Source organism: Prionailurus viverrinus, chromosome D4, assembly GCF_022837055.1.
Source record: "Prionailurus viverrinus isolate Anna chromosome D4, UM_Priviv_1.0, whole genome shotgun sequence".
NCBI classification, from domain to species: domain Eukaryota; kingdom Metazoa; phylum Chordata; class Mammalia; order Carnivora; family Felidae; genus Prionailurus; species Prionailurus viverrinus.
The window spans coordinates 27721379-27747208 of NC_062573.1; the positions used below are offsets into that span (position 1 = coordinate 27721379).

The 25830-nt window shown below is 39.4% G+C and overlaps 1 protein-coding gene across 2 annotated transcripts in view; it reads right to left on the reverse strand.

The window, feature by feature from the left end:
* Positions 1–29: 29 nt before the first annotated feature.
* NCBP1 (nuclear cap binding protein subunit 1) overlaps positions 30–25830 on the reverse strand; it is a 38006-nt gene continuing 12205 nt past the window's right edge. The window contains exons 6-23 of one of the 2 annotated variants that reach the window (XM_047830107.1): positions 25579–25700; positions 23209–23278; positions 22534–22749; positions 19658–19755; positions 18896–18959; positions 17096–17206; positions 16278–16342; positions 14593–14655; positions 14284–14358; positions 12003–12106; positions 9891–10013; positions 8619–8721; positions 7728–7821; positions 7355–7458; positions 5204–5318; positions 2102–2230; positions 1451–1564; positions 30–558 (exon numbers count right to left, since the gene is read on the reverse strand). In XM_047830107.1, coding sequence (XP_047686063.1) covers positions 445–558; positions 1451–1564; positions 2102–2230; positions 5204–5318; positions 7355–7458; positions 7728–7821; positions 8619–8721; positions 9891–10013; positions 12003–12106; positions 14284–14358; positions 14593–14655; positions 16278–16342; positions 17096–17206; positions 18896–18959; positions 19658–19755; positions 22534–22749; positions 23209–23278; positions 25579–25700 — 1884 coding nt within the window. In that variant the 3' untranslated portion in view covers positions 30–444. The remainder of the gene's footprint in view (positions 559–1450; positions 1565–2101; positions 2231–5203; positions 5319–7354; positions 7459–7727; positions 7822–8618; positions 8722–9890; positions 10014–12002; positions 12107–14283; positions 14359–14592; positions 14656–16277; positions 16343–17095; positions 17207–18895; positions 18960–19657; positions 19756–22533; positions 22750–23208; positions 23279–25578; positions 25701–25830) is intronic. The other variant, XM_047830108.1, reaches the window with a different exon arrangement.

Consider the following 25830-nt stretch of genomic DNA (forward strand, 5'->3'; position numbering starts at 1 on the left):
TTGAGATGATAAATCATGAAATACCAAAGTTTAAAAAACATTTTTAGTTTTATTTCAGCCATGTTAGGTTATCCATGAGCTGTGAAAAGCTATGCTACTTGATAGTAAACCCACCAGTTCTAGATACTACTTTGTAAGCTGGACCTCTAGTGTTCACATACCTCAAATCGCTTATCTTTTGTGCCTTAAGGAGAAAAAAATACCAGAACAGTTGTATCTGTCACAGATATAATACATCCTATGGTCATCGTCACATTGTCAGTAGGGAGTATTTGCCTTGTAGGGCCAATTAAAGGTAATCAATTCTCTATTCTTCACTGTCCTCCTCCCCCCTTTAGTAAGTGAAAGGGTGCTACAAGAAAGCAAGCATTCAAACCATCAAAAATAAGACAAATTATTTTGAGATATTTAAAAAAAAATCTTGACAGGGGAGTAAAACGACCCTTAGGCCTGTAGGGCACAGAACTGTTGGAAAACAGCCAGGATATGAGGGTCTAATTCGGCGGTGAAGAGCAGGTTCTCCAGGGTCACCATGTACTGCTGGATTATTTGGTGATGCTGTGGACGTAAAAAAGGGGGTGTTTAGATCAGGAGAAAGACCGCATAAGCAATCTCGCAGGACGTTTCCCTCAGCAGCCTGCCCACGTTGTGGAATGATGGGAAGGGTTTGGGGAAAAAAGTGGTTATGCTTGATAGGAAGAATGGGCTCCTGAAAAGCCCCAACATTAAGAACATGTAGAGGGAAATGAAGAAAAAGGGATGTTTGATAACTTAGAAACTGGTGAGAACTGAGTCCTTTACGTAAATGTAGCTCATGCTTCAAGGCTTGGCAAGAGTGCCTGGTGCTACAGACTAGGTTCAGCTGGGTCTCTCCTAATTAGGACCAAAGACAGGACTTTGTAAATGGAGCCCAGACAGGGACTGACCCGGCAAGATTAACAACCCGGGAAGGAGGACTAGAATGAAGGTTGCTGAAAGGTTGCTGAAACAAATATTTTGCAATAAAAGTTTTTTTGCTCTTATTGGTTAGAACATTTAAGATTGTAAAAGAATAGAGAATTAGCCAATGACCTGTTAATTTTTAACTATTCCACAAAATAAACCCAAACCTCAATATAGGTCTTAAATAGCTCATCTGTCTCACTGAAAATCAGTGGCTTGAGGCTATGTGGGAAGAAAGTGTCATGAAATAATCTCTTCTATGTGTGCCTGTCTGACTTGTATACACGGAGATCCCTACCGGACTAAAGAACGGCAGTTAGGAGTCTGAACTGCATATAGAACCAATTTCACTCTGAATATTCTGATGAGCAACAGGAGCAAACAGACATTAAAAGGGCCTTACAGACTATTATGAAACTTCCCAACAAATCTGACCATTTTTTAACATGGAAAGTCCTTGTGGCTGAGAACAGTGATGTTCATTATCTAATCAGGGTTTCCCACAAACCTGTAAGAAGATCTGCTGGAGCCTCTCTATACAGTTCTTATACCATGGTGTTAATACGCTGGTCCCATCGGTTTCACATCGTACTAAGTGCTCGGTCAAGATCATGATAAAACGCTGGAGAGGGGGTATAAAGTTAAAGCAGTGTTAGAGGGATAATTCTTATACCTCAAAACAATCACATTTTTGACCAAGAGACCTCAAAAGGCATTGCTTGTTCCACTCGGTTTTTGTGGTATCGCTAACTTTTGTTAAGTCAATAAATTCTAGAAATAGGCAGATAAGTGATAATGTTAGTATATCCTTTTTTCAGTACGTGAACACTTTTAAATCTAGATTATTTATGCTAGTAACTTTTCTCCACACCCATTTCTAAGGACATAAATAATGTTCATCAGGAAGGAAAATAATCTAAATGATGAACAACTGGGAATAAATAGGAGTGAGGTACTCCACAAAAGGATCCTCAAAAAATGTTTTTAAAGCCTGGAGCAATGGTCATGTAAGAATGCTGTAAACGAAACAGAATGTGGAGGTACACATGGTTATTTCCTTTGCAAATTTTTGTGATTTAAATTTTTACAAATAAACGTGTACTATGATTAAAAATAATAGTACTGCATTTTTACCTATCAGTGTCCCAAGCTAAGATACCTGAAATATAACGAGGAAGAGATTCTTCTGTTCACTCTGAGCAGATTCCACTTTTTCCTGCAGTCTTTCTATTTGCTCCTCTAGAGCCCCATCTTTCCTGTCACTGCTTCTGTCGTCATCGTCACTTCGCTACAGGATGCACAGGAACAAAAGGAAAATGCCTCTTAGAATTCTAGTATGTTAGATCCCATTAAGTAAGAGAAAGGATGTTACTGTGTCTGGTCCAGTGCCACCTGAAGACTTGTATTCTCTAATGAAAGTACTCCACCACCCAGATGCACCTGCATACACCCAGAAGTCCTGTGGGCACTTACCTAGGCCAGGGAAACTTGGTGGCACCTATCATGATAACAGCAGTAAGAGTATTTGCTATAGAGCAGAAGTGAGTTATACCTTTTACAAGACAGACCATTCAGGGAGGAAGTGTTGGTTACATTTTTCCTCCATGCAAAAAGAAAACAGCTTTGAGCTCCATGGAAAATGTACAGTAGATTCTTGTTATTTACCATAGTTATGTGGATACATTTGTTGTGAATCCTGAATTAGTACTGAACCACTGCTCAGGGAAATACAGGGTTAGGTTCTTAGGGAGTCTTTGGTTTATTTTTGTCAACTGATCAACAAGTAACCTTATGTGTGTTTCTGTCTAAAGATAGCTTATTTAATATATGTGTCTTACAAATAATTATATACAGTAGTTCTTTATATTCAAACACTGCCTGAGAAAGATTTAACATCTTCTTGACCCTGAGTAACATGACTAAATTTCTTTGGCTTTCAGCCCCGCAAGAATGCTGTCTACTACGTTTTTTAAATCTATCCTTGTCTTATGAATCCACAAATTGAGCTGCTTTTCCACAGCACTTACAGAGGTTACTTCGGTCCTTGATGGAGCAGCCTCACGTACATACTGGTGAATTTCCTTTTCCTTTATCTGGATTATGATGTTGTTGATTTATGAACACTGAATTCACGGCCAAGAGCATGGTCGTTCATGCCCAAAAGAAGCTCAACTGACTTATGTGTTTTTACCGTCAGACATGTCACAGCCTTCTTGCACTTAGGAACACTAGACAGCATTTCAGCCTTATGCTTTAGGGCCACTTTAAACCGTAAAAGCCACCAACAAAAGCCCAAACATGGCAGTAAATACATTACGAAAAGGATGCTTTTTTACGGTATAAGAAATGAACAAGAAGGCAGAGTATTGCCTTGTTTGACTTTATCTGGGAACAAGCCCATTGGGCAACTCAAATTTTTCACTGCTCTGCCTATGTCTGAATGATGGGGAAAGCACCAGGAGTATTGACTTTGAGGTTACAAATAAATCTTAAGTGAGCTTGCAAAACTAGAACCTGCAAATAATGAGGATAGATAATATATTCTTAGAACTCTGCTACTGCTCATTTAAGTAGCAAAGTAGATGACCAGGGAAAGACCCGACAGTACTTTCCAGTCACTAATACAAGGCTCTATGACACTTCAGCAGTGACAACGGAGAGGCAGCTTTCCTCTAACGGCCCTACGGAAAAGCTGGGCAGGCCTGCACGCAGCTCAAGAACCTGCTCACCCTGGCAATAATTCAAAAACGGCAATAATTCAAAAATTATTACATGTAATAATTCAAAGCAGACTGTTCAAGATTCTGCTGGCAATGATGGGCTCAACATACCTCTGTTAAGCTTTAACGACTCCCTCCAAGCTCAGCCAGAATCGAGCATTCACTGAGGTGTCCCTCTGCACTGCCCTCCCCACCCCAACTTCGTGGTTAGACGACTTTCCCAGTGTCACGTAGCTAGTAAGTGGTTAGGCCAGAAAGTGACTCCAGGTATATTACACACCAATGTCCTCGTGGTCCTTTTAGCAAGAAGGTAGGCATCACCAGATCTAGAAAGCCCATTTCCTTCTAGATACCTCCCTGTCAGTAAGGCCTCATCTATGACAGCCTCTTCCACCCTTAAAGCGAAATCACCAGAACCCCCTGTTTTTATAGACTTCTGCTTTTCTCTGTAACAGCATCTATTAAAGGGTCTGCCTTATGTTCTAGGCAACTGGGCACAAGTTAGTTTTCTCCTAATACCACACTAAGGCTAGGTTCTAGAGTACTGTTTATTGCCTGGTAGACCTTTCTATGATGAGGGAGATGTTAAATCTCTGCTGCCCATCACAGTAGCCACTAGCCACACTGAGCACTTGAAATGGCGTTGGTGTGACTAAAGAACTGAATTTTAAACGTATTTAATTTTAATTAACAGTTACATGTGGCTAGCAGTTACTTTATTGGACACCACACATCTAGGGATCAGTATGGCATAAGGGAAAGTCCTTGGAGTTTGACAGGCTCTGTCACTAACCATGTCACCTTGAGCAAGTTATTTTAAGTTCTCTGAGCCTCAATTTAGACATGTATAAAATGGGGATGACACCATTTACCTTGCAGTATTTTAAGTTTGTGAGTATGTGTTTACATACCAAACAGACACGTATATATGCAGATCTACGTGGAGACGAGCATTTGAACCTGCTACAGGTTCACAGATGTCATTAAATTTATTCCCACCCACTCTGGTAAATACACAACAACATTGGAGAATACTGTCACAAAGAATACTAGTACTACTATGCAAAATCACGGAATGCAGCCACTTCACTGCTTCTCCCCAAAATGGCTAAAATGCTGTACTTATTATTAATATGAGAAGTATCCTGTGAACCTGGGAAGGAATGCCCCATCCCTCCCCACAGGACTGGGGAAGTGAGACACAGACCAGCTTCTCCTTCTCCCCTCTTGCACCAGAAAGTCTTAGGGAAACACAAGTGCCCTCTTTCCTTCTCTGCCTTCCTTTTGGGAAGGGCAATCATGAAGCAGATCCAGATGGCTAACTACAGAAAAGCAAGGTTTGTGCTTCCTTCCAGGCTCACCAACAGGAGAAGAGCGGAGAGCAACACCTCCCCCAGATCCTTCCTCTCCCTCCACTTCCATATCAGTTCTGCATAATTTGGCCTCAGAAAAAATAAGTTCCCATCAAGGTAATGAACTGAAGATTTTCAAGAGACTCTGGTATACTTTCTTGGACCACTATGAATTGACATAAGACTTACCCGTTTGTGTTGCCTTGCGAGTTTTTCTTTTGCTTCTTCCAGCTCTTTCTGGATTTTCAGAACATGTTTGTTCATCTTACGAATTGTGGAGTGCAAGATTTCCCAAACAAACAATCTTAAAAGTAACAGAGTTTGGTTACTGTATGTTAAAGCATGCTTCTAGAAAGACCTCTCAGCTTTTATAACCTACTCATTTTGAAGGTGATTCCACGCTTTAGGCAGAATTAGTCCTATTTCTCCAGTAACACATACTTTTTTTTAAAGAGATTGAGTGAGCCTGTGAGTGGGGGAGGGGCAGAGGGGGAGAGAGGGAGAATCCCAAGCAGGCTCCATGCCCAGCTCAGAGCCTGGCAGAGCCTGACACAGGGCTCAATCTCACAACCATGAGATCACAACCTGAACCAAAATCAGGAGTTGGACGCTCAACCAGCTAAGACACCCAGGTACCCCAATTTTTTTGTATTATAAATTGTGCAAACACCTATCTCTCAGGTGAGCTTCCTGAGGCAGTAGTGGGTCCTTATCACTTTTATTTCCATCCTTTACTAGACTTGCTAGAAGGTATGTGTACATACACTGAAATGAAATGGCACACCAGGAAAAAATGTACGTTAGGAACAAAAATCTATTTTCTCTCTTCTAAATTTAAACATCAGGTACTGGAATTTTCTCAAAACAGAAGCCCAATCTAAGGCTCATTTCACATGCCTTATACTACTTAACTAGCAGATATTCGTCCAATTCTTTGGAGTATTTAAGAAACTTACTAGTTCATACTAGCTATCAACTGCTGGGCCTTTTTAAGAATAAAATAAATATAGGTCAGCTACTTTCTCAGTAAATTACTCAACTAGGATCACCTTGTAAGCGCTTTGAAATGTTTATTGCATAAAAGGTTTATTTTTTGAAGTAGCTTCTTAACTACATCTGTCTATAAATTAGTTCTTCCTAATGCCAAGATACAGCCTCTATAAATCTTGCCTTGGATGATGACAGTTTCAGTGGAAGATAATAAAACAGCTGATTCATAAAACTCCAAAGTCTTATGTTAGCAGACAAGGTACAAGAGCAAAGTATTTCAACTCTGGAAGGGGTGGTCTGGAAGGCTATGCAGAGTTACAAATACTTGAGCTTGGAGTTCAAGAACAGAGGGTGCTTTTGAGCCCTTTATCGGTTCAAGAATGCCTGTGTCTGAATTTTGACTCTGCACTTAGCTGGGTGACTGTGGACAAGATACTTAAGCACTCTGCAATATTTTCCTATTTTGTACATAAGAATGATAACGTAACCCCCTCCGTAGTGGGGGGTGAGGATTAAATGAGTTGCAGTGTAAATCGCTCAGGATAATGGTTAACAAATACGTGGGTGGTCAATTTTCTGAAGAGTTTACAGATCTGAGGATGTCTCTTGCCTTAATTTGCGAGTGCCAGTCTGGCTGATATGGTAACTTTAGATCATACCCTTCCACTCTACGGATTCAGTTCATTTTAGACCTGTGTCCTCTGCAATAACAGATACGATGAACAGGGTAAGTGCTGTGATGGATTTTTAGATCCTTGTAAGATTCCTTTGTTGCCTGTTGTGTCAACTCCTGCTATTCCTGATCAGTTAGGAAGCCTGTGGACTCAACTTCATGAGTAAGAACGAAACTTAATGAGAAGTCTCTTTCCTGTATAGGAAATGGGTCTAGAATAAATCTTGTGCATTAAATCTAGGTTTTTTTCTGACTGAAGTGAGATACCGCCCTTCCCCACAGGCACTCAGGTGCCCACCAGACTCTCCTCAACCCCTCACTGCCATGTACTTCCTCTACTGTGACTGGTTTCTTCCAGTTCCTGGTTGTGCATTCCAGGTCCCCAGCTGAGCTGGAACTCTTCCCCACATCCCACCGTCCAGCTCAGATCCTGGCACATGGCCTGATCTTCTCTCCCGATAGTCTGTATCCTTTATCAGTGTCCTTCAGAGACACTGCAGACTGCCTGGCTGTGTGGATTTACATTGTCCAGGAATCTCTGCCATGTCCCAATTCTATCTAATCTGGTGGCATCAGCATATTAACAATGTTTCAATCAGAACTTGGAGCTCATGTATGAGACTGAATATAAACTGATTATTAGAGAATACAAACTGTGTAAAATAATCCATATTTACCTAGTAAAGTCTCGAGAGAGTTCTGAAGAGAAGATCCAATTTGCCACTGCGGCACAGTCAACAATTTGTGTACGGATCATCTTATCTACTAGCACAGCAATCATCTACAATGAGAAAAGAATCATCAGGGTAAATCACACTTGTATGTAAGCCACAACAATCCCGCTGCTACAAAAGTAAAATAGGAGGTCTGTGACATTCATTTTCAGTGGTTGTGGAACTGATCCATTTGACCATCAGGAGGTCTTAATTAAGATTCATTCTGCACTCTGGCTCTGGTACTTACTGTAAGAAAACTAGAACACCAATAAAGATTGAGCAAAAAAACCCGAGTGGCAACACTTAAAACTTTGTCTGATTAAATAGTCTTTACCTGTGGATGGTTCCTCCAGACCTCAAACATAACTCGTAGGACATGTAGCTTTCCTTCATCACTCTCAGCTAGGGTTTTGAAGACTTCATGAAACCTTTTCGCGGTGGGGAAAAAATACCACAGATAAACTTACTCATTAAGCATTTTAAGTTTTTCAAAGCCTTTCAATGTTACTGAATTTACAGTGCAACACATAAATGCAAAACAACCCAATGTTAACCATTAAGGATACAAAAGGTATGATTAGGAATTCGTGGTTTGTATGAAATTTGTCACACAACCTTGAGAGATTTACAAATATACCATTCACTGTCAGCTGAGGACTACAATTTACGGGGCATCTAAGAATAGGTGAGGGCTAAGGAATGGTCTCCACAAACAGGTGAAGTACCCTGACTGCACTTCCTGTGGGGGTCCTGCAAATCATAGACACTTGGAAGCCAAGGTGGGGAGAGGAGCCCAGTTTGCTCTGCTGGAGGAGTATCTACATATGCTCTTACTTCTTTTGGATTGTCTGATGAATTAGAAAGCTCTGTCTTTAGATGCTAACCTTTGGGTGGCTCCCCAAAATGTAGTCGGCCCTCATTTCTACTTCCCTTCCTTTAGGAAGATGCTTAGATACGGTGGGAGCTTCTTGACTGTATATATGACTGTCCCATGGACCCAAGGTTTTTCACTAGGTTCTCTGAGGGGCCATATGAAAAAATGTACACATAGACTGACAGGAGCCAAATAGGGTTGTAGCCACTACAAATCAGAGCTCTATTAAATTATATGCCAATACTATTAAGATCTTCATGTCCAACAATTTTAGCTACAAATTTCTATACCCCTGGTATTCACCAAAGTTCCAAACCCTTAAAACAGAGCGTGTCTTCCTGTTGCACTTACTTTGCAAGAGCACTGAAGGAGTGGCTGAATGATTTGGCTGCCAAGTGTAGCAGAGTCTGTACAAAGACCTCTATTTTCAATGGGTTAAAGCTGAATCCTTCATCTGAAAAATATTCCACAGTAAGACAGCTAGAAAAATGCTGAGTATAGCAATTCTTTGTTCCCTCACCTGGAATGCTAAATGGGTGGCATACTCACATCCAAACATTAAGCCAGACATTCGTGTCATGTCTCTGAGGACAAACAGACAATAAAAGACCACTGCTGATTTTAAATACTCAAAATATAAAACTAAGCATGATCTTAATTCTTACTTTCTGGGGATTATTTCCCTAATTCTTCTATATGATCCATTTCTTTCACACATAACAAGTGGACTTCCATGTTCATATCGCTCTGAATGGTGGCAAGATAACATATTAATAAAAAGATTCAGCAAACCCTTAACTAGTAAGTCTAAGTCTTAAGATATCTGACAGCGTCTAAATTTAGGACCATCATTTTGACATATGCTATCTAAACACAATTTCTATCATAATACAAATTTCTCAGAAAAATCCAAACAAAATCCTAGTAATAAATAACCCAAGGACCATTCATGTTTTTATTTTGATTACTATGCACATGTCCTTATGTACAGATCTAACAAATTTCCCTCCAAAACGTTACCCAGTTGTCTGTCCCAGTAGACTTTTCATGTTTTCCTGATTCGTCTCTTTTGGTGCCAATAGCACATTGTTGCAGTTACTGTATGTTTCAGATATCTTTTAATATGTTCTAAGCCCCTCTCATCTTTTTTTTACCTTGTTCATTTACTGATTCAGGTGAACTTATAAATTACTTGCCTATTTTCCCACTGTTGCTCAGAAAAAACCCTAGGGGTTTTGGTTGGAGTTACATAGTACATACTCAGTAGGTGTTACACATCATTATTACAATAGCTTAAATAGGTGAAAAATCCAATTACAATTCACCAAATCTTCCACTCAGGAACCTCTCTAAAGTTAAAACAGGGAATGTTTAAAAATGAATGTAACAGCATATTTAACTTTGTGTTTAGTTTTTATACTGAATGTAAGCTATGTCACAGGCAGATGAGGATCTCTTTTATAGAAGGAAGAAAGTTGCTGGCACACTGAACTGACACACTGAACAGGCTACTGCTTAGAAGCATCCGTTGAGACTTAGGAGGAACTCAAACTGCCAGTAATGCTTTATATTTATGCTTTAACCTGGCCTATAGGTAGTTCCGCTGAAGAAGTGGTCCCTTACCGTCATCATCATCCTGGTTAGGATTTGGTACATCTTTCAGAATGCTGAAGATTTCATCATTGGTTGCTTTACTTTTAAATGCAACAGCTAAACAGAGGGCAACTGAATGTCCAGGAAGAGAATCTAAGCACAGAATGGGGAAAAGGGTAGGATCAAGTTTTAAGACTGTTCTTATAAATAAATAGCTGAGAAATTTACGTAACTGTCTTTTGTCCTCAAATCCCTAGGCTTTTGTAAGCTGAAAAGCCGAGATTCAATGTATTTATTTCATTTTGGTCAATGTCCCTTCCTTCTCATTTTCTCTGAGACAGTAACGACTAAGTTTGTGTTTGAACAGGTGAAGGTTGCCAACTTGTGATAGGTTTTTTTTGCTTTTCTCTTCTGCTGAGGCCATACACTTGAGTCTACAGAAGCCAGATGCTCATATGTTGTGACTCTATGTGTTTACTATTGGTTATTATCTGTCGAGTCCTTATTTGTGCTAATATATACTGTATGGCATCACTACAGCAACTGGAAATCTTTTAACGTAAGGTGGACAAAGAGGTAATAAATCAAAAGACAATCCTGACATAGGAGTTACTAAGCACTTGGAATGAATGAAGTCAATCACAACAGGTCACAGGTGCTGTTTGCTTTTCCCTAAAAGTGGGAGACAAAAAAAAAAAAAAAGAATCTCGTGTCACTGAAGGGTCTACATTGTAGCATGGGAACCAAGATAGTCACACAGGAAGTAGCCAGCGCAACACAAAACTGGCTTGCTAAAGGGCAGTATTTATAGGAGAGGAGCCTTGCCGGACCCTAGAGAGAGTATAGGAATTAAAGACAGAAAGGGCTTTCCAGATAGAAAGGCAAAACCAAAAACCATGAGCACAGGAAAGATAAAAAAGAAGTGGCCTGGTTGGAGCAGGGGTCCATCTGAGAAGTGACAGATAAAAAAGCAGGAACAACTGTTAGGCGGGCCTTAACTGTTAGGTTCAGTTGTTTCTATAGGAAAAAAGCAAAGTCCATATTCAACAAAAGTCTGAGCTCTTGAGATCAAAGACTGTGCCTTCTGCTTCTCTGAGCCAGACTGAGGCAGAGCTCAAAACTCAGCACTCAGAGGAGTGCTACACCGCCTCACACTTCGCTCTTTCAGGGAAGCACAGTGGTAAGAGCAAGGCAGCTCAGTAAGCCTGGATGTGAGTCTGGGCTCTGCCCCTCGGATGCAACCTCACTCTGGCCTCACCTCTCTGAAGAGATTTCCTCGCCGTAAAACTGGTCTACTAAACACACTTGATTCTCAGAGATGTCTCGAGGACAAAGGGACATAATAATGTAGGAAATGTACTTAGCATTGGGACCAACGGAGTTTACTTCAAGGAAAACAGGTGTAGCGTGAGGTGTAGTGGAGAAGCAGGGCACGCACAGAAGGCGAGGGAGGGGAGGGAAGGGAGTTCCAAGACGCAAAGAACTGCTGCCCAACCTGAGGTGGCAGGTGTGTGGAGGAGCCGCGTGCAGCGCCGTCTGGAAAGACTCCCGTGGAGCAACTACACACCTAACTCTCTGCAGGGACCACCAAGGTATGACGCCTTACCTTTGTTACGTGTTAAGCACAACACAGCACAGCAAATTCTAGGCCCTCTGATTCATAGCATAATCTCAGACACGAGGTGACCAAAAAGTAAGAAAACCGTATTTAAGAATTTCCTTCTACAGGCCTCTTGCTGGTCGGAATGTATCCCGTGTGCACCTATGTTCCCACACCTGAACTGGTACCACAGGACAACCAAGTCAAATAATCTCCACCGCCAGGACATTTATCAAGTTTGGGCTTTAAATTCAACTTGCTGCACTTAGCAGCATATTTAAAATAAGGTCATGGATATAACATTATAAGCAATATTAACAAAAAAGTTCACAAGTAATAACTAAGTAGGTCATGAATCTTCCAAAGGATGACAGGGCAAACAAAATAGTGACTACTGCAGATCACCTTCAAACAGACCAAAAAAAAAAAAAAACAAAAACCCAAGAAAAGAAAAAGTTTACTTTCTCCACCTTAAATAATGGATTTCAGAAATACTGGCATTAGTACTTTTCAAAGACAAAAGGATTTACTTTATTACTTACTGCTACTTTCATCTCCATACTTGTAAATGCAGGTTGGGTTTGCAGGGCATAGAGCTGAGAAGGTAGGAGGAACAATATCTAATATACGCTGGTGGTAAGACAACCTACAATGCAAATGAGAACCTCAGAAAATGCTGTTTGTTAGTTCCATTATTTATGGTAACATCCAACTTACCGGGAAAGTCCCATCTCCAACACCCTGGACTCAGCTGACAACCAAGAAGCCAAAGGGGAAAACAAGTCCTTAAAGCTTTTGTCATGACAGCATAACCTCCAGCTTTCTTCAAAATTTACTGGTTTGCAATGAGGGGTGGGCCAGTGGGTCCACAAGCCTGGTGGCCAAGGATGTGGAGTGGTACTGGGGTAAAGTGGGGCAGAGGACCTAGTCTCCATGATGAGGAGAGTGGTTACACTGTAGCAAATAAATATATACCAAGGCTAATGGGAGCCAAGTTTCCTACTGCCTGAAAAGGTATTTAGAATCATGGCAGGGGCGCCTGTGTGGCTCAGTCGGTTAAGTGACTGACTCTTGATTTCGGCTCAGGTCATGATCTCATGGTTCATGGATTAGAGCCCCACAACAGGCTCGGTGCTGACAGGGCAGACCGTGCTTGGGATTCTCTCTCTCTGCCCCACTCCCACTCTCCCTAAAATAAACACACTTGAAAAAAAATCCTGGCAAAAGGGAAGGCTAGAGAAAAGTGAGGAGCTGAGTTGGAATTGGAGAGATACACACACCTAAGTGGATATAAAAAGGTATGTATGTATGTGTGTGTGCATAAATGCATGTACTACCTTTGTCCATCCAGAATCAATGACATCCCAATAGCAACTAGCACAGCAAGAGTCCAAATCTTGGTTCCTAAATACCATACTCCATTATTAAAAACTTGGGCTCTGTGAATAAATAGATGATTCCAGGGGAGGGGCAAGGAAACACAAGATGAGCTTGGAACATCTTATGAAAAAAATAAGGAAATGCTTAATGAATGGAGGGAGATATTATGAGAGGGAAAAAAAGGACACCGGAGCCACAAGGGGCTCCCCCAATAAACAAATCAGGGACAATTTGGGCATCAAAATAATGACAGTAATAGACTGGAACTCACTGAATGAAATAGAAATCTATTAGTCTCTACTGATATATAAACACAGGAATAAATAAATGGGCGAAAAAGGACAAGCTCTTTCTTACAGGAGAATGCCAACTAACAAATGTGGGCAAAAACCCGGAAAAAGAGAATCATTACTTGGCAATCATCATAGTGGTGGCTCACAAAAGTAACAGTTGTCAGGAGAGGTTTGATGAAGAAGAGGATATGAGTATAATCTCAGATTATCACCCACAGATTATTAATTAGTTACAAAGAGAAAAACGGTGAATTTCAGGTGGAGAAGCCTGGGAGACACTGACACGACCAGGTGGTCAAGGTTAACATGTCAGCAGAGAGATTCATGTGCCTCCTGATGGGACACATGGCGAAAAGCACCGACAGCACAGGTCCTGAGTGTGGGCAGGAGACACGGGAGGCGGGGGGGGGGGGGGGCAGGGCAGGGAACTCAAGAAAGAAAGGCCTAACTTCTTTACAACTGACAAGGGCATGGAAGACAAGAACGAACAACTGGTCAAGGGGAGAATGTGAAGAGAATGACATCTAAACGCTACCTGTGTGGTCCTGGATAGGACTGTGGACCAGAAAGAGAACAGACATATCAGGATGGCTGGCAAAATCTCAGCAGCGTCTTGGGGCTGGATGTCAGATTCCTGTACTAGAGCCAGTTTCCTGACTTGGAGGGTTGTGTGCCGGCCACCTGAGAGCGCATCTTTGTTTTGGGGGAAGATACCACGGACTGTTAAAGAATGATGCGACATCACATCTGCAGCTTGTTTTCAGAGAGTCCAGTGTAGTGGGTGTGTGTATACAGCAGGAAAAAGGAAGTGAACATTAGAACAAATGTGGTAAAGTGTTAACAACCAAGGAGTCTAGGGTACAGAGTTCTTTGCACTATTTTGGCAACTTTCCTGAAATGTGAAATTATTTCAAAGTACATTTGACAAAAAAACCAAAAAACAAAAAATTTATTGGCCTAATTCACGTGGAATCCAGATGACAAGTCTTAAATTTTTTTAGCCTAAATCTTGACTAAAAACTGAAAGGAAAGAGAGGAGTACTTGGATTTAAAAAATGATATTCTGGACATACATCACACATACAAAGAAGAGAAAAAAACCCCAAAGAACTTAGGAGAACTAAGCTAAGCAGAAACACAAAGAACTTACCTCATACATTTTTCTAGAACTTCTCTTACAAACTTTGGTTTGGGACTTTCAGGATCTTGAGTAAGACAATCTGACCTAAAGAGAAAAAAGCTAGTTTTATAACTTCTTACACATAATCTGCACTTATACCTAATGTGTACTTAGCTACAAGTTTCCTTGTACATAAGTTATTTATATATATGTAAATACCAAAAATGAACTAGATATTTCAGACTTCGAAGAAGACTGCTTTTGTGTTACAGCTTTAGATACTAAGTTTTATTATGGAAGACTGCAGAGAAAGGAAAGATAAAACATGTCACCACTTACCAATCTTCCCAGCTCCAACGGAACTGGAAGTTACTCAGATGATGGGAAAACCAATTAATAAACCTATAGAGAAGAGTGGGCAGCAGTGGGGAGATACAAAGGATGAATGGTTGCAATCTGTAGCAGAAACTTATATAATGAATTCAGACTAAAACCCTGTTTTATCGAGTTAGAAGCACATACTCAACCAAAGCTGTAAATTCTCCTGCCACTTACCTTTTTCTCTGTAAATCCTACCATTCATCTTCTCCAAAAAATAAGTCCCATATCTCAGTCTTTCTAAAAGTACTATCCTTTTTTAGTAACAGATACAATCTGAATGCCTGTTTTGTGTACACACACACACGGCTGAGTTCTAACTCTCAAGTAATGCATTATTTTCCCCATTTCATTAACAATGAAACAGAGCACCCCCCCCAAAAAAGATCAAAGGAATTGCAGATAAAACATTTTATAAATGGCAGAGCCAAAGTATAGTCTCTCATCACCACACTATGCCCTTTTCACCACAAAATATACCATCCTTTCCCCCTAAAAATACAAGTGATCTAACCAAACAGAAATCACTTTAGTATAATGCTGTGAAATTTGTAAGTGCCCAACATATATTTGCTGAATAAATGACAAAACACAACTCCTAGCTTTATTAGACTGGGAGAAAAATCAGAAGACACTTTCTTAAAGCATGTCCTTCATGGATCTGTAATCCATGAAATTACAGATGAAATCTGTAACTTCAATCACTGAAATTACTCAAGATAATAGGTCTGACACAGAATAGTCCTTACTAATAATTTTCAGAAATGGAATCTGAACAATGACATGAGAGATCATGGAGGGGCTCCTGGATGGCACAGCTGGTTAAGCATCTGACTTCAGCTTAGGTCATGATCACATGGTTCTTGAGTCTGAGCCCTGCATCAGGTGAGCTCAAGCCCTGCTTTGGGCTCCGCACTCTCTCTCCCTCTCTCTCTGCCCCTTGCTCACTTGCGCTCTCAAAAAGTATTTTAAAAAAATCACTCCTTTGAAAAAGAAAAATAAAAAAAAAGATTGTGGAAATTGGAGAAATGTTCAGTACCTGTCCCCATCTCATTTGGGGGACCAAAAGAGGTAAGAAAGAGTACCAGCTGATAAAGCCTGGTACTCCCCAAAAGCCTCCCCAAAAAGGAGACAGTGGGCATGTAATTACCACACCTCTAAAAATCCAATATGATCTTTTGTATAAACTGAGTCTTCAAGCTGTAGTTATCTAGAAGCTAATTATTTTAAAAGCAGATAGTATTAACAAACAAAAATACATATATAACATATATTGATACATGATACACCGTATTAGATTCTGCTCCTGCATAGGAATTAGTTGGCATAAAGCCGATTTTAAAAGTTACATACCCAGTTACAGAAGAAAAAGTAGAGCTATACCAAAGCACCAAACAAATGAACAATGAATGAAATTAAAGAAAACCTCAGCACTGTCATTATTTCATATTGAAAGTTGGACTAGAAAATGTAATGTCACAACTATGAGTTTTATTATTATACAAAGGATTATCTTGAGAAGGCGAGAAAGAAAAATCAACTTAGAAACTCTTAAGAAGGCAAATGTTTTGCTGATCAAATTCTTGTATAAAGTACAGGGAGCAGAGCTGCTAACAATCAGTATAGAACTAAGGCAATTACTATACCTGTCTACACACGTAGTATTCATCGTGTCCAAACGCATGTATAACATTTCAGTAGCCTGTGCAAGCTGTGAATTCGAGGATAAGGAAAACTATTCCTCATCCTCCTTCAAAATAAGTTGTGATAAAAAATAACATTTCTTAGAAGTCTGTATAATGACTGATAATATTGAGTATCTTTTTAATGTAACTGATTTTTAAAAAACTGCTCTAGAGTTATCAATGACGTACAATAAATCTGACCTATATACACCCAGGAAATAAAGACAGAGAAAACTGACATCACCTCCAAAATTTCCCCACACTCCCCTATAGCCTCTTCTTCCCCTCTTCCCCCATGTTGCAAGCAAATATTCGTCAGCTATCACTGGATTACTTTTCTAGTAATTTTGTGTAAATGGAATCATATAGTATAAATTTTTGTTTGGTATCTCTTACTCAGCATAAATATTTTCTAATTTATTCAAATTGCCTGCACCAAAAATTTGTTCCTTTTTATTACTGAGTCGTATTCCATTGTATAGATAGGACATATTTGTATATACATTCATGTGCTGATATTTGAATTGTCTCATTTTAGGTTATTGCAAATAAAGTTTCAATGAATATTAACGCCCAAGTCTTTGTAGAGAAACGTGCTTCCATTTCCCTTAGGTAAATACCTAAGAGTGGAATGGCTGGATTGAATGATACACGTATGCTTAATTTTTGAAGAAATGCCAAATTTTTCATGAAGTGATTTAAACCCACAGTAAGAAATATTTAATAATCTTTTAAAGCCAGGCCAAAGAGAGTAAGTTTACAAACCACAGAAAGGATACAACTTGGGGTAGCGAACCAGGCTGAAGCTTGCACAGCTCGATGAGCAGTGTGGTATACATCACATCAATGTGAGGGGGTGCCGGGAGCTGAAACAGCTCTGCAAAGATCACCTATAAAAGAATCATGAGTCAGAATTCAATTCCACAGGTATCTACGCACTTCTATCAGAAAGACCTCAACATTCTAAATGTAAACTCTAACTCCATGGCCTTTCTAATGAAAGAAGAATTACTTTTTAATATTTAAAATAATGTTCTTTAAAACATGAAGAACTATAATTGAATACTATAATAAAAATTGCATCTCAATTAAATAAGAATATCCATGCAATTAACTCCAACTCTGGAAGTATTGGAGTTGATTTGTGCAGCACTCACAGATCCACCAGGGTCTCATTCTTGTAAGTAGTAAAAACCCTTAGTAGACTCTTGAGGATAGGAACAGAAAACAATCAAGTCATTCCAGGCTGCTACATTGTAAAATTGGTGCTCAGGGGCGCCTGGGTGGCTCAGTCGGTTGGGCGTCCGACTTCGGCTCAGGTCATGATCTCACGGCCCGTGGGTTCGAGCCCTGCATCGGGCTCTGTGCTGACAGCTTGGAGCCTGGAGCCTGCTTCAGATTCTGTGTCTCCCTCTCTCTCTGCCCCTCCCCCACTCACACTGTTTTTCTCTCTCTCTCTCTCTCTCAAAAATAAACATTAAAATGAACAAAATAAAATAAAATAAAATTGGTGCCCAGAAATCTCTTTGGTAGCCCAAGATTTCTTTGCCATGACTGTTGCTCAGAAACTTGTTTCTGCCCTCCCTGTATAATTTGTGGAGCACCTACCTAGAATTCTACAGCTTGGTCTGCGTCTTTCTTCTCACCCCCATCTCCCATACTTCTATACTTCATTCTGATTATTTTTCACACATTTTTTAGATTTGAAATTTCAATTGACAGGTCAATGAGTCAAGTTCATAGCCTAACTTATTTATGTTTTGCATTTCAATTGACACATCAATGAGTCAAGTTCATAGCCTAAACATACTCTCAAGTTTTATAAAGAGAGGACAGATGCAGTATTTTCAAGAAAGCACATAAGTGCAGTATGAATAAAAAGTGTATCTTAAATAATACATCACATGAGTATTTTACATGAAGGAATAATGCAATGGACAGTCTGACTCATGTGTCAAGTGAAAACACTCTTTTTCAGAACATGAGTCTCTACGAGGTGTTCAACTTTACTACTATCGCCCTTCTGTATGACTTAATATGGGGTCAAAAGCATTATTTATTCTTCCTACTTCCAAAAACAATTGGCTCTTTTGTTTTCTAGGAATACACAAAGATTCATACTTATCTGTACCTTGTCATACAGGGAATAATATACTTGTTAGAGGTCTGCTAGTAATAAGAGGCCAGATAGACATCAGTTAAGGATAGGTCATCTGCGTAAAGTAATACAATATTTTAAATTATTCAAGCCAATTATACATCTGGTAAGTGGACAATGTACTGACAGGACTGGAGGTAACAACATTATCTATGATAACTATCCATGAATGAAGACATACTATATAAATAATTTATGGGCAACTCAAAATTCCATTTGGCTACTGGTCTCAACCTCCTCTTTTCTCTTTACTAACATGGCTAACAGAACACCAAAACCAAAAGCATTTTCCTCACTCCTATGTTAATTTATAGGGTCTGACAAGTTGCAAGAAAAAAAAAACAAACCAAGACTCAATTACACTCTAAAATCAGCAGAAAGATTCAGAAACTTAGACACATGCTCCACGTGGAATGCATACCTCAACTATGTGGTAGTTCAAGGGGATCTTGTTCTTCCCTGGATAGCTCACCAGCTGTGCAGCACTATAAACAATGTAACTGAAGTTAGTAAGTACACAAAGATACATGAAAAATCAAATAAGCAGTTGCAAAAGCAGTGTTCGGATACAAGGGAAAGAAATCTTTTCTGAAATGCTCCACATTTCAGGTACTTCACTTAAATATAGCACAAATTACTTTGTTTAACTCCTTCAAAGAAAAAAGAAGTATAAGCAATAATACTAAGATCATATTAGGATCTACTACAAGATTTCTGAGCAGATGACTCCCAAAACACTATCTTCCTTTCCATCTTACAATCTAAACCGAAACTTTCCAAGGCTTAAGGAAATACTAAAACAAAACTTTTCCAAAGCCTGATATCTAAGTGCTAGAAAACTATTAATATTCATTTATTCCCATAACATTCACACCAAAACCAGTTGGTCATTCATGTTAATTTGTCCATAGCCTTTGGCAAACACCCACACAAAAAAGCCAACATCATGTGCACATCACTACAAAGCACTATAGAACCTTAAAGCATCTGGACAATGACTATTTGAGTGTGAAGGGCCTTGAGAAAGCAAAGAAGTCTTCTCAGAGATTGGTTTTATTTTTTAAAAGGACAGAGCATCAGAAAGAGGAAGATTTTCTTACACTCTTTATATACATTTTGCTCTTACCAAATCAAACTTGCTACTTTTTCTCCACTCTAAAAGTTACCATGAAAACAATCTTACCAAGTCTTCCTTTCCTTCCAGTGGGACTTAATGATGCAGTGAAGATTCTCTTCTATTACAAATCTTTCAACTGAATGGCTCCCTGGCATTACAGGACCCTGAGAAGAAAAGCAAATGTATATATACTGCAAGCCTAGAAAAAGATACTTACTTTCATTTATCCAACAAATATTCCAGAGGTTATTCTGTTCCACACACTATACTGGGTGCTGAGGATTTTAAAAGTTCAGAAGTGTGAAAACTATTTCAGCAAATCTCACTGTCATGTTCACTACAATACAATGAGTGCCAGCTGCAGCGTTTCTTCTAGCACCCGACACCAGGCTACCATCACCCATCTCAAGCCAAAGAATCTGTATTATTAGCTCCATACAGTTTGATTTTTTAAAAAAATGTTTCAATGTTTATTTTTGAGAGAGAGAGAGAGAGAGAGAGAAGTGGGAGAGGGGCAGAGAGAGAGGGAGACACAGAATCCAAAGCAGGCTCCAGGCTCAGAACTGTCAGCACAGAGCCCAATGTGGGGCTCGAACCCATGACCTGAACTGAAGTCAGACACTTAACCAACTGAGCCACCCAGGTGCCTCTATAGTTTGACTTTTTAAACCATGAGTGGATTAACTTCCATAATAAATATGGAGAGGAAATATTCTATTTCAAACTGTATAGACATAAAAGGTATATATGCATAGAAAGACAAACATACTACATTGTTCAAAAAAATGGTTAGGAAACTACCTGCATGATATTTGTTTAAAGTATGTGCATAGCAAACAGGTTCAAAGAATTTATTTACTTACTATTTACTATTGTAGACTCTTAATGACCTTTAATCTCTATTAATTTTTAATTTTTTAAAATAAACATTTTTGGAGCGCCTGGGTGGCTCAGTCGGTTAAGTGTCCGACTTCGGCTCAGGTCACGATCTCGTGATCCGTGAGTTCGAGCCCCGCGTCGGGCTCTGGGCTGATGGCTCAAAGCCTGGAGTCTGCTTCCGATTCTGTGTCTCCCTCTCTCTCTGCCCCTCCCCCGTTCATGCTCTGTCTCAAAAATAAATAAACGTTTAAAAAAAAAATAAAATAAACATTTTTTTTCAAAGGCCAGGACAAAACAAAATCCTCATCTTGAGGGGAAAAAATATTTTATAGGTATATGCTCTTCTGGCAAAGGAAAATGGGCATACAAGGGAGGCAATACCAATTAAGTATAAATGTTAAGGAAGTGTACTTATAAATTAAATATAAATACAGAGGCACAATCAATTAAAAAAACAAATTTTGGGGCACCTGGGTGGCTCAGTCAGTTGAGCTCTTGACTCTTGATTTTGGCTCAGGTCATGATCCCAGGGTCGTGGGATTGAGCCCTGCATCAGGCTCCATCCCCACTGAGCATGGAGCCTGCTGAAGATTCTCTCTCTCCCTCTCCCTCTCTCTCCCCCACTGGCACACACACTCTCTCTTAAACGAAAATTACAAAAACAAAAAAAAGGAAAAAAGAAAAACAAATTTTGAGGTCCTGTTGTAGTTCTCCTTGCATGAACAAATGCCTAATCACAAACATTCTAGCCATCTTAAAGGTAAATTAGATTTCCAATCACATAATGTTGACTAAAAGCATTTCACTATATATGAAATATACCAAAGTGGGTAGCAAGCTGATAATTTTGTATATGAAACTGATTATCTGACGATTTTCTACTCTGAGATAGATTACACGTATACTAAATTTTCACTGGTCAGAAGCAATTTATCAGACAGAAAAGAGAGGACAGGAGAAAGAAAGCTGAAGTTTGACCTCAGGTGGTAATACTGGTTTTTATGCCTGTGGCCCTCAAATGGGGGCAATTTTGCCTTCAGGGGTCACCTGGCAATCTGTGGAGATTGTTGTGGTTGTCACACCTGACATTTGCCCTCTAGATGCTGCTGGTGGAGGTCAGGGGTGCTGCTAATCATCCTCCAGATCACAGGACAGCCCCGCACCAGAAAAAATTCTCCAGTCCCAAATGTCAATTGTGCCAAGGCTGAGAAATCCTGCTCTCTGTTGACTAGAATGTTCTAAGCAACAGTATGGTACTTTAGCCAAAACCAACCCAGTGATCACCATGCTTGCTGTTTAGCTATTAAAGCAGTCACCCAAATATATAAAATAAAGGATAGTTAAAATGTAAATTCTGATACCAAAGGTCCATATCAAAATTATATATTTTCTTAACTGTTAAAGTGTAATGGCTGCTAATTTGACTTCATAATAAAGAATATGTATATTTAAAAACTATAGTCAGCTTATACTAAACTTTAGGGTTTTTAAATTAAAAATATTTTATAATATTTTGGAAAACAATTATATAATATGAACAGTAAGACAAGCTGTGAGGGTTAGAGTGAGATGGATAATCTCAAAAACTGGGGATTTTTCTTGAAAAACAGCCTTATTAAGAATAATAGCTAATATTACTGAGCACTCATGTGTCACAATCTGTCCTATGCATTTTACTTGTTAGTAATTTACTCCTCATTAAAACTTTATTAGAGCATACCATTATTATTCCATTAGGAAACTAAGAGAGGAAACTGACTCACCCATGACCACATAGCTGGGATCTGACTACAACAGGACTAAAACTCAAATGAGTCTGGCGGGTGAACCCACACTCACATGTGCACTGCACTCTCACACTATTTACACGTGCTAAGGAGAAGTGCTTGCACACGCAGAGAAACCATTCACTAAGTTAAGCCATTAACTTCACTCCTGTTGGTCCTCTCAGATAACGGACCACTTGAGATTAACATGTATCACAGGCATGATTCAAACAGGATTAAACCACAAGTACAATGTAACACGGGCCCTCTGACAGGAACTCTCGGGTGGTAACGCACCTCGGGGTCATCCGTGTAATCAAACATTCTGAAGATGACCCTTGGCATCGGGTACACCGAATCTTCCGTGTGAGGCGGTGGTGTGAAAGGAGGCAGGTTGTGCTGCAGGGCTTCACACAGGATGCTGTCAAAGGCAAGATAAGGTCTTAGGATGTGCCGCTCCTGCCAACGATCCTTTTTCAATTTCTGAATCTGGGCCCACAGGCAATCTAAATACTAAAGACAGATTAATTTTTAATAATTAATATATATATTTGGAGGTCATAGGAAAAAACATTTTGACTAGAATAAACCAAAAGTCAGTACCTTCTAAAATACAGGATACAAAAGTAAGCTAGCTTGCAGTTAAATATAGTACAAAGAACAGTGCTTCTTGTCTTTAATTACTTTATAAAGCCTACCTGCCTGAGGTTGTTACCACTTACACTTTCAATAAAAACATCATTTAAATAAAAAAGATCTCAACTCTATGATATCTGGAATCCCACAGAAGAGGAAATGCTTCAATTATATTCTAACACTTTTTAAAAATCCACTATATGCCTAGGGCCATGAGGAGCTGGACCTGGATAGGAAGTGTGGAAAAGTAGCTACGGTATGTAAGTGGAATGATCCGGAATACGTCACTCCAGAGCTGACCGTGCTTGCGTCATGAGAGAGCGCAAATCAATTTACCTCTTCTTGCGGATGCGGTTTCTCAGCAGTCCACACTTGTAACATGGGCACATGAGTCTTCTGGCGTCTTCTAAAGACAAAAATGAAAATGTACACTTAGGTTTTTAGCAGCACGAAAAGATTTCACCTGCTTTGTAATTAATAAAATGCAAATTAAAGCAGTAAAATAACACTTTTACCTATCAGATTAGCAGATATGAAAAATTCTGATAATGTAATTAAATTGTCAAAATGTGGGCAGATTGAACTTTCAGACCTTGCTGGTAAAGGGACTAACTGATACAATCATTTTAGAGGAGATACAAAAGAGTATAATCCCTTAGGAAGGCAATTTGACTAAATCTACCAAAATTAAAATTGTTAAGGCACTGTAACCCAGCAAAGCCAGTTCTAAGAATTCACCCCCTCCCACAAATATATTTGTACATGTACACACAGACATACATAAGGATATTCACTGAAACATTTATAATAGCAAAAGACTGGAAATAATCTAAATGTCTACCAATAAGGGATCAAAAAAATTATGGTACATTAAAAGAGTGGAATATTATACAGCTGTTAAAAAGAAGGACATAGAGCTATACACTTTTATGCAACAAATCCAAGTTATATTAGGTGGAATAAAAAAAAAAAAAAGCAAGTTGAAAACAGTGTGTGTAGACTGGACTACTATTTGTATAAAAAAGGGGAAGGACATGCACTCAAACGCTAGGATATTCATATTCTTTCATTTTTATTCTTTTGCAAACACCTATATTTTATTTATTTATTTTAGAAATTTTATTGTTTTGAAAAGTAATCTCTATACCCAATGTGGGGCTTGAACTTACAACCTCAAGATCAAGAGTTGCAGGCTCTACTGACTGAGCCAGCCAGGTGCCCCAGCAAACATCTACATTAAAAAGAAAGCCACTACAACTTTCAAAAATATAAAAACATTTAAAAAATTTATCACTTAAAAGTAGGTTAGTATAGGGGCGCCTGGGTGGCTCAGTCGGTTGAGTGACTGACTTCGGCTCAGGTCATGATCTCACGGTTTGTGAGTTCGAGCCCCGCATTGGGCTCTGTGCTGACAGCTCAGAGCCTGGAGCCTGCTTCTGATTCTGTGTCTCCCTCTCTCTCTGTCCCTCCCCTGCTCATGCTCTGTCTCAGAAATTAAAAAAAAAAAAAAAAAAGTAGGTTAATATAACAACAAAACATATTTTTATCTTTACGTTTATTTTATTTTTTTTGTAACTGTCAATTACCTATTAATAGATAGAAAATGAAACTTAAAATTATTCTGGGGCGCCTGGGTAGCTCAGTCGGTTGGTGTCCGACTCGGCTCAGGTCATGACCTCATGGTGAGTTCGAGAACCGTGTCGCGCTCTGTGCTGACAGCTCAGAGCCCGGAGCTTGCTTCGGATTCTGTGTCTCCCTCTCTCTGCCCCTCTCCTGCTCATGCTTCTGTCTCTTCCTCTCTCTCAAAAGTAAATGAATGTGACAAAAAATTAAAAAACCAAAAGCCAAAAGACAAAATTATTCTGAAAAAACATAAGGGGACACAAAACCGTTATCACGCTGCTGGGTAATTAAGCCTAAATTTATGAACAATGCCTATTGTTAGTATTATACCTAATAAGACAAATCAAGTTTTTACATCCACTTGGAATAAGTGGGTAATAGGAGGATATGAGGCCTTTTTTTTTTTTAAGTTTATTTTGAGAGAGGGAGTAGGGGAGGGGTAAGGGGGGGGCGGAGAGGGAGAGAGAGAAAGAGAATGAATCCCAAGTTGGCTCCATGCTGTCAGAGTGCAGCCCAATGAAGGGCTTGAACTCATGAACTGTGAGTTGGATGCCTAACTGACTGAACCACCCAGGGGCCCAAGAATGAGACTTTTAACTGAAATGTATCCTATTTCTCAAGAAATGTGGGCTGGGTGAAAGTTAAGAGCCACTGTTTTAAGGATTTGGTATAGGATTAACTTACATGAAATAAATACATTGTATGTGCTAATAAACCTCTCAGATATTGTGATTCAGCAGGTCTGAACGTTAGGTTGGAGCACATTTAAGTATCATGGGTGATTCTAATGCACACTAAGTTTTGAGAACCACTAATGTTAAGATATTTTATGCCTTTGCCAACATACACAAAGGCAGCTTAAAAGGAGCTATGTTACCAAACCCCTTGCACCAGCAAAGTAAGCAAACGTATTTGTTTATTCTGAGGTCTCCGTAAATTACAACAGTAAGGGAATGAGATTACTTAGAGAAAGCCATAGGGAACTCTACAGGTTATCTTTTGAGAAATGGAACTGACATGGTTATTACTAACAGATAAAATATAACACATCACATCAGTAAGAACTTTAAGAGGTGCTCTTACTTAAGATAGCTTTCAGTGTTGGCAAAGATGCGGTCCATCTCTGCGTCTTTCTTTTCATACAACTCCTTTCCAACCCAGGGCAAAGAGGACAGAAATGCATACACATACCAATCCCGCCGCACCTGAAGAATTTTTAAAAAGGCAAACTTAAAATATGTGCTGGTTAATATTCATTCTTAATGTACTCATTTTGAATGAAATCCTATAGAGGCTATTTAATAGGGCTTAGGTAAGACACCTGGCTCAATCAGA